The sequence below is a fragment of the Scyliorhinus torazame genome, chromosome 19, assembly GCF_047496885.1.
Source record: "Scyliorhinus torazame isolate Kashiwa2021f chromosome 19, sScyTor2.1, whole genome shotgun sequence".
Taxonomy (NCBI): domain Eukaryota; kingdom Metazoa; phylum Chordata; class Chondrichthyes; order Carcharhiniformes; family Scyliorhinidae; genus Scyliorhinus; species Scyliorhinus torazame.
In genome coordinates, this window is record NC_092725.1 from 116,466,736 (window position 1) to 116,479,721 (window position 12,986).

The window sequence follows — 12,986 nt, forward strand, 5'->3', positions numbered from 1 at the left end:
AATTGCCCTTGAGAATATATATGTTTTGAAAGATAGCAATTTAAATGAGTGTTTATTGGCATGTTAAACTCTTACATTAATATTCTGGGTTAGTTATTTTACAGGAATGATTTGGCCCTGATGTCTTTTCAACTATTGCTTTATAAACCTTGGGGTGATTTTGCAGCAATGTTACAGAGTCTGTCATGCTTTCAAAAATTAAATGTTAAAACATTTTTTTTTAGAGTAGCCAATTCATTTTTTTTCCAATTAAGGGGCAATTTAGCGCAGCCAATCCACCTAGCCTGCACATCTTTGGGTTGTGGGGGCGAAACCCATGCAAACACGGGGAGAATGTGCAAACTCCACACGGACAGTGACCCAGAGCCAGGATCGAACCTGGGACCTCGGCGCCGTGAGACAGCAGGGCTAATCCACTGCGCCACCGTGCTGCCCTCAAAAATTAAATGTTAATGAAAGGCAATAGGCCCATGTCCTAAACTCCTTATACATAGGTTTGTGTGAAGATATGCTGATTTCCTTATGGCAGCTGATGCCGTGAGTGAATGAGGGAGAGAAAGATGGATAATGGGGAAGTGTTAACTCTGACTATACATGCCAAGATACATCAACATAAATTGTCCACACCAACACCTGCCTTTCCCATTGTTATGTGAGAGTATCTTTAAGAAATGGGAGTTTATAAATAGGTGTGTATATAAATATCTGTAGTGAGAGTACCTTTAAGAAATGGGTGTTTATTACTGCAGTGATGTCAGAGAATGGGTGGAGCTGGGCTGTCTGTCGTTTTTACTTTCGTTTTAGGCTGTTTGCTGCAGGGTGTGTTTTAGTTTCGTTTTCAGAGCTGGATAGCTGCAGTCACAGCCAGAAGGTGTATTAGGGTCTCTCTCTGTAACCTAAAGACTGTAAATCGATCCTAGTGATTTAAAACTAATAACAGTAGTGACTTTAACCTGATGTGCTTCTGGTAAAAGGTGTTTTAAGTCTTATGGATGTTAAAAAGAAAGCTTAAAGGATTACTTAGTGTTGTATTCTTTGGGGGTTGTATTCGAATTAATGGTTGCTAAGATGCTCACTGTATGCTTTAAAAAGGTTAACTTGAGTTCATAGAATAAACATTGTTTTGCTTTAAAAAATACTTTTCCATTTCTGCTCTACCACACCTGTAGAGTGGGCCATATGCTCCCCATACCATAATCTATCAAAAGTTGTGAGTCAGATGAACTCCACGATACACTTTGGGATTCTCTAAACCCTGGCCCATAACAAATTGGGGGCTCTAGGGGGATAAAAGTCTATCTATTGGATTGGCTTTGTGAACTTAAAGACAGTGAGGGGTGAGCTTTTCAGGTGTGGTATTTCAGTTTAAGTAGGGAGTGTGTTGTGGACAATGTCTCTTTCAGAGGCTCTGAAGTTTTTGGGGGTGGAGACGGTCACACGCAGTACCTTACGGACAGAGACTAAAAGCAGACTGTTAGATTTGGCAAATACATTGCAGTTAACATTACCTGATAAAATGCGAAAAGGTGAGGTAATTATGGCGGTGGCTAAGCATTTAAAGTTGCCTGAGATACAGTTTGACTAATTGGAAATGACAAAAATTCTGTTACAAATCAAACAAATGGAACATGAGAAAGAGTTAAAGCAGCTTGAATACAAAAGAGAGAGCGAGGAAAAAGAGAGCGAAGAAAGGAAAACAGAAAGAATAGCCCTAGCAGAACAAAAAGAAAGAGAAAGGCAGATACAGATCAGGGAAAAAGATAAAGAGAGAGAGTTTGAACTTCAGAAAATGGACAAGTAACATGACAGTCAGTTAAAATTGACAGGCGTAAAGGGAAATGTACAGTTGGATGATAGTGATGAGGATAGTGATCAAGAGCGTCAAAGTCGAAGGCTTGGTGGGGATCTATTTAAATATGTCCAAGCATTGCCAAGATTTGATGAGAAGGAGGTAGAAGCCTTTGTCATTTCATTTGAGAAGGTAGCTAAACAAATGAAATGGCCACAGGAGATGTGGGTATTACTGATTCAAACAAAGCTGGTAGGTATGGCTAGTGAAGTGTATGCATCTCTACCAGAGGAGGTATCTGGGACGTATGAGGAGGCGAAAAAATCCATCTTAGGTGCATATGAACTAGTGCCTGAAGCCTACAGACAAAGGTTTAGAAATTTAAGGAAAGAATTTGGTCAAACATACATGGAGTTTGAAAGGATCAAACAGAGTAATTTTGATAGGTGGATAAGGGCTTTGAAAATAGACCAAACGTATGAAGCTCTCAGAGAAATTATACTTTTGGAGGAGTTTAAAAATTCAATTCCTGATGTAGTCAGAATTCATGTGGAAGAGCAGAGGGTTAAACCTGCGAGATTAGTTTATGAAATAGTTCATAAATCAAAGTTTGGTTTCCATCATCAGTTTCAGCCTGTGATGGATAGAAACTGGGGACATGAGAAATACTCAAGTGGTAAAGGTAAAGGTGATCTGATGGGAGATAATAAGGGGAGTGTACCTCAGACTAAAAAAGAAATCCAGGAGGGTGGAAAAGAAATGAAAAGTTTCAAATGTTTTCACTGTAATAAACTAGGCCATGTAAAGTCACAGTGTTGGTGGTTGAAGAAAAGCATTGGGAAGACTGATGTGGTAAAACAGGATAAGACAGTGGGGTTTGTTAAAGTGGTCAAGGAAAGCCCAAATGAGGCGAAGGAAGTACAAAAGATTGTACAGCCTGATCAAGATTGATAAGAAGGTTGCAGATCTCTTTAAAGGATTTACTTGTGTAGGTGAAGTTTACTCATGTGCATCAGGAGGAGCAGGCAAAGAAGTCACAATTTTAAGAGATACGGGAGCTAGTCAATCTTTAATGGTAAGAGATGAGGAGTTATGTAGAATTGGTAGAATTTTGCCAGAAAAGGTGGTAATATGTGGAATTCAGGGTGAGAGGAGTAGTGTTCCATTATATAAGGTAAGGTTGGAAAGTCCAGTGAAGAGTGGTGAAGTGGTAGTAGAAGTAATCGAGAAACTATCTTGTCCAGGAATATAGTTTATCTTGGGTAATGATATAGCTGGATCGCAGGTGGGAGTAATGCCTACTGTGGTTGATAAGCCAGTGGAAAATCAGGCAACTGAAGTGTTGATGGACGAATGTCCTGGGATTTTTCCGGATTGTGTAGTAACAAGGTCGTAAAGTCACAGTTACCAAGAGGAGAAATCAAAGAGTGAAGATGACGTTGAAGTGCAATTGTCAGAAACGATTTTTGATCAGATGGTTGAAAAAGAACAAGAATAGGTGGAGGATGAGGCAGATATTTTTAGTTCAGGAAAATTTGCGGAGTTACAACAAAAAAATGTAGAAATAAAACAAATGTATCAGAAAGCATACACGGAAGAGGAATCTGAGTGAATACCCGAGAGATATTACCGTAAAAATGATGTCTTGATGAGAAAATGGAGACCTTTACATATGCAGGGGGATGAAAAGTGGGCAGAAGTTCATCAAGTAGTGTTGCTGGTAGGGTATAGAAAGGAGGTGTTGCGAGTTGCACATGAGGTACCAGTGGGAAATCATTTGGGAATAAAGAAAACTCAAGCTAAAATCCAAAAACATTTTTATTGGCCTGGACTACATAAAGATGTCGTTAAATTTTGTCAATCATGTCACACATGTCAAGTGATAGGGAAACCCCAAGCAGTGATAAAACCAGCGCCCTTAATACCCATTCCAGCATTTGAGGAACCTTTTACAAGTGTCCTAGTTGATTGCGTAGGACCGCTTCCTAAAACAAAAAGTGGGAATCAATATCTTTTGACTATAATGGATGTGTCTACTAGGTTTCCAGAGGCCATTCCAGTTTGTATATTACAGCTAAAAAGATTGTGGAGGAGTTACTTAAATTCTTTACTGGATATGGACTAACCACAGAAATACAATCGGATCAAGGATCGAATTTTACCTCAAGGTTATTCAAAGCATTTATGGATAGCTTAGGAATAAAACAATTTAAATCAACTGCGTACCATCCAGAATCACAGGGAACGTTAGAAAGGTGGCATCAGACATTAAAGACAATGTTGAGGGCTTATTGTCAAGATTATCCAGAGGATTGGGATAAAGGAATTCCATTTGAACTGTTTGCAATTAGGGATGCACCGAATGAGTCAACCAAATTCAGTCCTTTTGAACTAATTTTTGGTCATGAGGTAAGAGGACCACTTAAATTGATTAAGGAAAAATTGGTGAGTGAGAAATCAGAACTTACATTATTGGATTACCTGTCAAATTTTGGGGAACGATTAAATAGAGCAGGTGAATTAGCTAGACAACATTTAAAAGTTGCACAAAATGTGATGAAACGGGTAGCGGACAAGACATCCAAAGTTCGTAGTTTTGCCAGTGGAGATAGAGTTTTAGTGTTGTTACCAGTGGTAGGTGAACCTTTAAAAGCTAGGTTATCAAATTGAAAGGAAATTAAGTGAGGTGAATTATGTGGTAAAAACACCAGATAGAAGGAAGACTCACCGAATGTGTCATGTGAATATGCTTAAAAAGTACTTTGATAGGGAAAGAGAGAAAAAGGAGGTCTTAATGATTCTAACTTAAAGTGACGCACCAAATCCAGATGACTGTGAATTTGACATACCTCAAATTAAATTGGAAAATGAGGATGTTCTTAAAAATTGGGATAAATTGTTGAGATACCTTCCAGAGGAAAAACAAACTGACCTGAAAGAGTTATATTATATCACATGGCCAAGTTTGTAGAGATAAATTGGGAAGTAATAAAATGGCTATACATGATGTAGATGTGGGAAATGCTGTTCCAATCAAACAACATCCATAAAGACTTAACCTTTTAAAATTGGCACAGGTTAACAAAGAGATTGACAGCATGCTTAAAAATGGCATAATTGAAGTGTGTTGCAGCCAATGGAGCTCACTCATAGTGATGGTACCTAAACCAGATGGTACCCAACGGTTGTGTGTGGACTATAGAAAGGTGAATGCAGTTACAAGAACGGACTCTTATCCTATCCCACGTTTGGCGGATTGCATTGAGAAAGTGGGACAATCAGCTTTTATTTTCAAACTGGATTACTTAAAGGTTACTGGCAGGTACCTTTATCCAAAAGGCCGAAGGAGATTTCAGCTTTTGTGACTCCAGATGGTATATACCACTTCAAAGTTATGCCATTTGGCATGAAAAACGCACCAGCCACATTTTACCGGTTAACTAAGTCGTTTCAGTATTACCCAATTGTGCGGTATACATCGACGATCTGGTAATTTTCAGCCAGACATGGACAGAACATTTGAAACATCTGATGGAGTTATTCGATCAACTTCAGGAGGCGGGTTTGGTGATAAACCTAGCCAAAAGTGAATTTGGAAAGGCCCAAGTCACTTTCCTTGGCCATACAATCGAATGGTCCCATGGGATGTGAAAACAAAAGTTATTGGGGAGTTTCCGATACCCTCGACACGATGGGAAATAATACGATTTCTTGGTATGAGTGGATTTTACCGGAAATTTGTACCCAATTTTAGCAGTGTGGTCTCTCCACTTGCTCAAGAAGCGTAACAAATTCCAGTGGAGAGCAGAGTGTCAATAGGCATTTGACGCCCTGAAGGCTGTGTTAACCACTGCTCCTGTGTTAGTCATCCCAAATTATACGAAACCATTCAAAGTGGCGGTTGATGCGAGTTATGTGGGTGTAGATTCGGTGCTTCTACAAGACAACGACGAAGGGCTAGAACGGCCTATTGGTTATTTTTCAAAGAAATTGAATTCTCACCAGAAAAAGTATTCCACGATTGAGAAGGAGACTTGGAGTTTGGTGCTGGCTTTGCAACATTTTCACATTTTTGTGACCAGCAATCCGTCTGACACCGTTATATATACTGATCGTAATCCGTTGACATTTTTGGAGTGATTCCGGAATAACAATGCATGGCTGTTTCGCTGGAGTTTATTGTTGCAGTCATTTCATTTAAAAATAGTACATGTGGCAGGACGAGAAACGTGATAGCCGATGCTTTGTCACGAATGTGATGAACGGAAGCAGTTTCAGTTGGAGGAAGAAGAAGAATGAAAATTAATGGATTATATTATTATACCTGTTTGCGTGTGTTGTTTTTTTGAAACAAAAAGGTATATTTACTGTGTGTATTTCTTAAAGGATAGTGAAAAGGTGAAAAATGAAACCATCTTGAAGTTGATGGTTTATTTTTTTTTTCTATGAGGGGAGGTGTCATGTGAGAGTACCTTTAAGAAATGGGTGTTTATAAATGGTGAAGGAGGGGTTCAGTGATGATACCTTTTAAACACTAAATAGTTAGCATCCATTAGATTAATTTTGCATCAGTTACTTTATTAAGGATTGGGATGAATTATCGGAAGAGTACCGAGTAATCATTATTAACCATTAAACATGTATTTTTAGGACATAGCAGTAATGAGCAATTGATAGTGAAACAATCAGTGTTTCAAACAGCACAGGAAGTTGTGATTCTACATAGCTGTCAGGTTGAGCATCCTGGCATCAATCATGGATTGCTTGCAATTCTATTGGTTGTGTTTAAACATTGCTTGCAATTCTATTGGTTGAAGTTTAAACATTGCTTGCAATTCTATTGGGTGAGTTTAAATATAGCAGCTTCAGGGATTGGGTCACAGTCGACTGGGACGGGCTATTGATTTTTGAATGTTGTATATGTGTTGAGTTCATGCCTTTGTTCTGTAGACAGGACCTTGGCAGCTTTCCAGGTCTTATCTCTCATGTACATGAAATCAAGCTTGTAGGAATTAAACCGCCTTCAGATTGTTGATGTGTCTGCTGTTCTTTGTACTGAGTTGAGCCATAGGAGAAAAGCCCACATGGAATCCAACTCAATACATAGGCCTAGAAACCGCTCCAACAAATGGGTGTGTATATAAATATCTGTAGTGAGAGTACCTTTAAGAAATGGGTGTTTACTACTGCAGTGATGTCAGAGAGTGGGTGGAGCTGGGCTGTCTGTCAGCTTTTTCTTTCGTTTTAGGCTGTTTGCTGCAGGGTGTGTTTTAGTTTTATTTTCAGAGCTGGATAGCTGCAGTCACAGCCAGAAGGTGCATTAGAGTCTCTCTCTGTAATCTAAAGACTGTAAATCGATCCTGGTGATTTAAAACTAATAACAGTAGTGACTTTAACCTGATGTGCTTCTGGTAAAAGGTGTTTTAAGTCTTATGGATGTTAAAAGGAAAGCTTAAAGGATTACTTAGTGTATTCTTTGGGGGGGGCTGTTGTTGAATTGATGGTTGCTAAGATGTTCACTGTATGTTTTAAAAAGGTTAACTTGAGTTCATAGAATAAACATTGTTTTGCTTTAAAAAATACTTTTAGATTTCTGCTGTACCACACCTGTAGAGTGGGCCGTGTGCTCCCCATACCACAAGCTATTAAAAGTTGTGGATCAGGTGATACATTTTGGGGTTCTCTAAACCCTGGCCCATAACACCATCAAAGAATGGTGTGTAATGGTGTGTAGTCTAAGATGATTTCAGGGAAGGGAGAATATTGGAGATCAATTGAAAATTCTGAGTTGGTAGCATTCTAATACAATGGAAGAATGAAGCTGCATATTGTGATCTGTAATTTGCATTTGTTCAAGTGTGATATATTTAATTGAGAATTTAATTCATATTACAGGATTCCTCTAATCCGCTTTAAGACAATAAGAAGAATCCTGGGTGAACGCAACAAACTTGAAGAATTTCTACTACATCACAATTCAGATACCTTTGCCCGCAAATACAATAGTTGTTATCCTTCTGAAGTTTTAATGATTCGTGATGTTGGCGTCACTTCTGAGCATTTATCAAATTATATGGATGTAAGTTATCGTTAACATTGATTGGAGATAAAAAGAGCTGTAAGTGCCAAAAATCTGAAATAAAAACAGAAAATGTTGGCAAGAGGAAAATTTTAAGCAATCTTGGTGGACAATCTTCATCAGGACCTGGGGCAATTTAATTTCCCAGAGGGGGCCTCGATCAAACATAGACCCATCAATGTACTGTAAAGCTGCCATAGTCCCAGATGACCATAGGTTGCTTTCCCATTTGAGGGGGATAGCTGACTGGTGGTGCTTTAACCTGAGGATCACCACACCTCAGGTGAGGGGCAAGATTGAGAAAGCGGGGTCTTCATGAATAACCTCAGCCAGTTCGGGATTGAACCTGTGCTGTTGGTGTCTCTCTGCATCTCAAACCAGCTGTCCAGCCATCTGATTTAAACCATTGCTTTCTTCATGGCAACATCTCCGCCAGTCAGAGTAAGTCGCCAACCAATCAGCACCTCTTTCTCCTGTACCAGCAATTGTTGTGATCATTTGAAATTTCGCATTTTTGTGTTTGTCCTGATGATAAGAAGAAACGCTTCAGCAACATGTCTCAATTTTCATCAATAATGGTTACAAGGAGGAACTCCCTACCACAAGGAGTTAGTTAAGAGGAATAGCATAGGGGAAGTGAGATGAGAACTTTTAGATAAGCATGAGGAGAAAGGAATAGAAAGGTTTTTGATGGTGTTTGATGAAAAAGGGTGGGAGAAGACTCATTTGGAACATAAACACTGGCATGGACAGTTGGGTTAAATACAAACATATGAAATAAGAGCAGAGGTAGGCCATTGGGTCCCTCAAGCCGGTTTCACCATTTAATAAGGTCATGGATGATCTGCTTGTGTTTTGAGTTCCACATTCCCATTCACCACTGATTGGTTCTCTTGCCTAACAAGAATCTATCTACTGCTGCCTTAAAAATATTCAATGACCCCGCCTCCACCAGCTTCTGAGGCAGGGTGTTCCAACGTCACGCAACTCTCTGAAAAACAAATTCTCCTCATCACTGTCCGAAAAGGGTGACCCCATATTTATAATAGGGGCTGGTTTAGCACAGGGCTAAATAGCTGGCTTTTAAAGCAGACCAAGCAGGCCAAGCAGCGCAGGTTCAATTCCCGTACCAGCCTCCCCGAACAGGTGCTGGAATGTGGCGACTAGGGGCTTTTCACAGTAACTTCATTTGAAGCCTACTTGTGACAATAAGCGATTTTCATTTCATTTTCATTTCATTTCATTATAATAATAATCTTTATTGTCACAAGTAGGCTTACATTAACACTACAATGAGGTTACTGTGAAAAGCCCCTAGTCGCCACATTCCGGCGCCTGTTCGGGTACACAGAGGAAGAATTCAGAATATCCAATTCACCCAACAGCACGTTTTTCAGGACTTGTGTGAGGAAACTGGAGCACCCAGAGGAAACCCACGCAGACACAGGGAGAGCATGCAGACAGCACACTGACAATGACCTAAGCCGGGAATCGAACCTGGGACCCTGGAGCTGTGAAACAACAGTGCTGCCCACTGTACTACCGTGCCACCATGTTCTGCGCTCACTCACAAGAGGGAGCATTCCTCCACGTCCATCTTGTTAAGACTATTCAGGAACTTCCATACTTCAATCAAGTCACCCCTTGGGTGTTTCAGCCTATTTAAAAAAATATATTTTTACGGGATGTAGGCTTTGCTGCCCTTCCCTAATTGCCCTTGAGAAGGCGGCGGTGAGTTTCCTTCTTGAACTGCTGTACTCCATGTGGTGTAGGTACACCCACAGTGCTGTTAGGGAGGGCGTTCCAGGATTTGACCCAGTGGCACTGAAGGAACGACGATATATTTCCAAGGCAGGATGGTGTGTGACTTGGAGGGGAACCTCCAGGTATGGTGTTCCCTTGTATTTTCCGCCCTTGTCCTTCGAGGTGGTAGTGGTTCTGGGTTTGAATGATGCTGCCTAAGGTGACTTGATGGATTCCTGCAGTGCATCTTGTGGATGGTACACACTGCTGTTACTGTGCATCGGTGGTGGAGGGAGTGAATGTTTATGGAAGGGGTGCCAATCAGGTGGGCTGCTTTGTCTTGGATGGTGTCAAGCTTCTTGAATGTTGTTGGAACTGCACTCATCCAGGCAACTGGGGAGTATTCCATCACACTCCTGACATGTGCCTTTTAGATGGTGGACAGGCTTTGGGGAGTCGGGTTGAGTTACTCGCCACAGAATTCCTAGCTTCTGACCTGTTCTTGTAGCCACAGTATTTATATGGTTAGTCTAGTTACGTTTCTGGTCAATAGTAACTTTCAGGATGTTGACCTTGGGGGATTCAGTGATGGTCACGCCACTGAATGTCAAGGGGCGATGGTTTGATTCTCTCTTATTGAAGATAGTCATTGTCTGGCTCTTGCGAGGCGCGAACCTTACATGCCACTTGTCAGCCCTAGTCTGGATACTGTCCATGTCTTCCTGCATTTGCACGTGGATTGCTTCAATGTCTGGGGAGTCGCGAATGGTGCTGAACATTGTGCAATCATCAGTGAACATCCCCATACCTGTTGGAAGGAAGGTCATTAATGAAGCAGCTGAAGATGGTTGAGCCTAGGACACTTCCCTGAGGAACTCCTGCAGTGATGGTGAACATTATGCAATCATTAGAAAACATCCCTACTTCTGACCTCGTAATGGAGTGAAGGTCATTGATGGAGTTGCTGAAGTTGTTTGGGTTAGGATACAGTACTACACTGGAGAAATTCCTGAGTGATTTGCTGGGGTTCAGATGATTGACCTGACCTCCAACAGGCACAATCATCTTCCTTTGTGATAGGTATGTGCTATATATATTTTGCAGAGAGAATTAGTGACTGTAAATAGTTTTACGCACAGCCTATGTTCAGGCTCCTAATGGATTAAATACTTCTCTCTCATAGTGTGCTGTTGAATGCATTGGAGACAAAGTGAGTTCCAGGCCTCCATGCTCAAGGTTGTAATTAAGATGCTGCTATTGTATAACTCTGAAGTCAAACTGGCTCACAAGAATGATATGAGATCTCCTCAGAAAGGCTGTGCTATATCATACCTAAGTCTGCAACTCAAATGACTTCAGAATCCACCGGGTGGTGGAGCATACCAAGGGCAGGTTGAGAGGGAGGGAGGGGGGGAGGGGGGGCGGGGGGAGACTGTCCTTTTTGCTGTCAATTGGATGTTGAGAAAAGTAAATCCTTGTCACAAGAAAGTGAATACAAAGTAATTCAGTGCACCATTTGAACTTGACAATCTTGAAATTCAATCCCCTTAGAATTCTTAATCTTCAGGGTGGCAAGGTTTAGGGAATAATAATATACATTCACATTTCCATTTGAATGACAAGGCTAGCATTTGGCAAAATTCCAGTGCTTATTGTTTTCACAACACTCCAGTTTGGAAATATCCTGCACCTGCAAAGTTATCATGGTCAATATTAGCCTGTAATTGCTGAGACATTTCTAAAGAAAATATTTTATGATTTGAACCAGCGTAGTGGGCAATTGACTCGGAGTGTTATGCAATTTTCTCCCCCTTTGGGGTTCCCATCAGTCATGGGTATAACCTCAGCTTGTGTAAACGAAGTGTCATGATATGCGGACACACACATAATGATATACAGACAAGCAGCTAATGGACACAGAGAACAGGACATGACCAATAAGCAGGCAGGACACTCAGGGGTGGGATCTGACTATAAAAGACACAAGGCACTCACACTCCACCCCTTTCCACTGATGAACATCTAGAGAGTCAGTCAAGGGTGTTGTTACAATGTCACACCGTTACCACGTGGCTAAGAGCTAGTCTGGTTCAGTCAGACAGAGTAACCACACTTAAGTTAGCAGAGAGTTGAACTCGCAGAGAACTGTGCTAACTGTGCCATTAGTTCAATAAACCTGATTGAACTAACTTCAAGGTCTGGAGTATCTTTCTGATCTAAACTGCATCTAGTTGCAGCCAGTGTTAGACCAGTGTACCTAACACGACATGATACTAGGAGACTAACACGACAGAAAGATGTATTGTTTCCATAATGCAAGGACATTATAAACTGAGATTTCAATGGGGGCAATTATGAGCCGTCTCTGTGTCCGAGAAACGCGGCGTGGGCTTAAAATCCAGAGAAAATCGGGAAACCCGGCATGATGGGCTTTTGGAATCACCCCCCCTCCGCTCCGCCCCGTGGAGAAGTGCAAATTGCACCGCACAAGCCTGGGAAGCTTATTGTAATACATTATCATGCCATTAGTGAGTACTCCCTCTCCAGAGCTTCACCCCTCACAGAATATTCACCGGGGGCCGGTGTGGCATCACAACAGCATCATTTTCAACAGGTCTACAAAAGAGTGAACCTGGCAGCTTCACCTCCGAGGGGATATCCAAGGTGAGCACTCAGGCAGCCATGACATGATTCCCCAGGTCTTCACAGCTCAGGGTGCACTGGAGAGGATGTGAGAGACACAGGTAAGTTCAACTCGGGACCAGAGGGGGGGGGGTGGGGGGGGGGGGGGGTGGGGTCAGTCACTCATTCTTGGGGGGAAAGGCTGCCAGCAGGATTTACCTTCCATTCACTTTGAGTCGCTCCTTGCTTTAAGAGAGGGGTTGGGAGGTTGGCATGCAGGCATTGCTTCCTGTGTTCTCCTTGTTCGGCTTATGGCCAAATCACAGCTGAGGGTGTACCCGTTCTTTAGTGGGAGCTGGAAAGTGGGTGTCAAGAGGTGAATACTGAGGGTCAGCACTGGGGGTGATGGTGAGATAACCGAGTGGGGCCCCATGAGAAGCCAGGTTGGAAGGGCAGAATTGGTGCCTCAGAATTGGTTTGCATCCCTGCCTCATGATTAATGAAGCACAACTAAACTGCATAGAACCCCACAATCTGCCAGCACTCTGAGGAATATCAATTACACTTGTCTGGGGGTGTGAAATGGGAGAATGAGGGTGCACTCTCGATGTGTAGTTGTTATGCTTATTGCAGGCTTTAATCAGTTGTACCTCATCAGTCACAAGAGACATTCAATTGACTGGAATGCAATTTCACACTTCATTGGCAACTCAACAGTGCCAATGAGATATGTAAAGCTAAAGAGAGCTGTCC

At 41.6% G+C, this 12,986-nt stretch overlaps 1 protein-coding gene across 1 annotated transcript in view; it reads left to right on the top strand.

Annotated features, from left to right (window-relative positions):
- Positions 1 to 12,986, top strand: part of LOC140395968 (cathepsin E-B-like) — a 54,340-nt gene that overhangs the window by 18,202 nt on the left and 23,152 nt on the right. Inside the window, exon 2 of the mRNA XM_072483995.1 lies at positions 7,685 to 7,868. Within this exon, the coding sequence (XP_072340096.1) occupies positions 7,685 to 7,868 (184 nt within the window). The remainder of the gene's footprint in view (positions 1 to 7,684; positions 7,869 to 12,986) is intronic.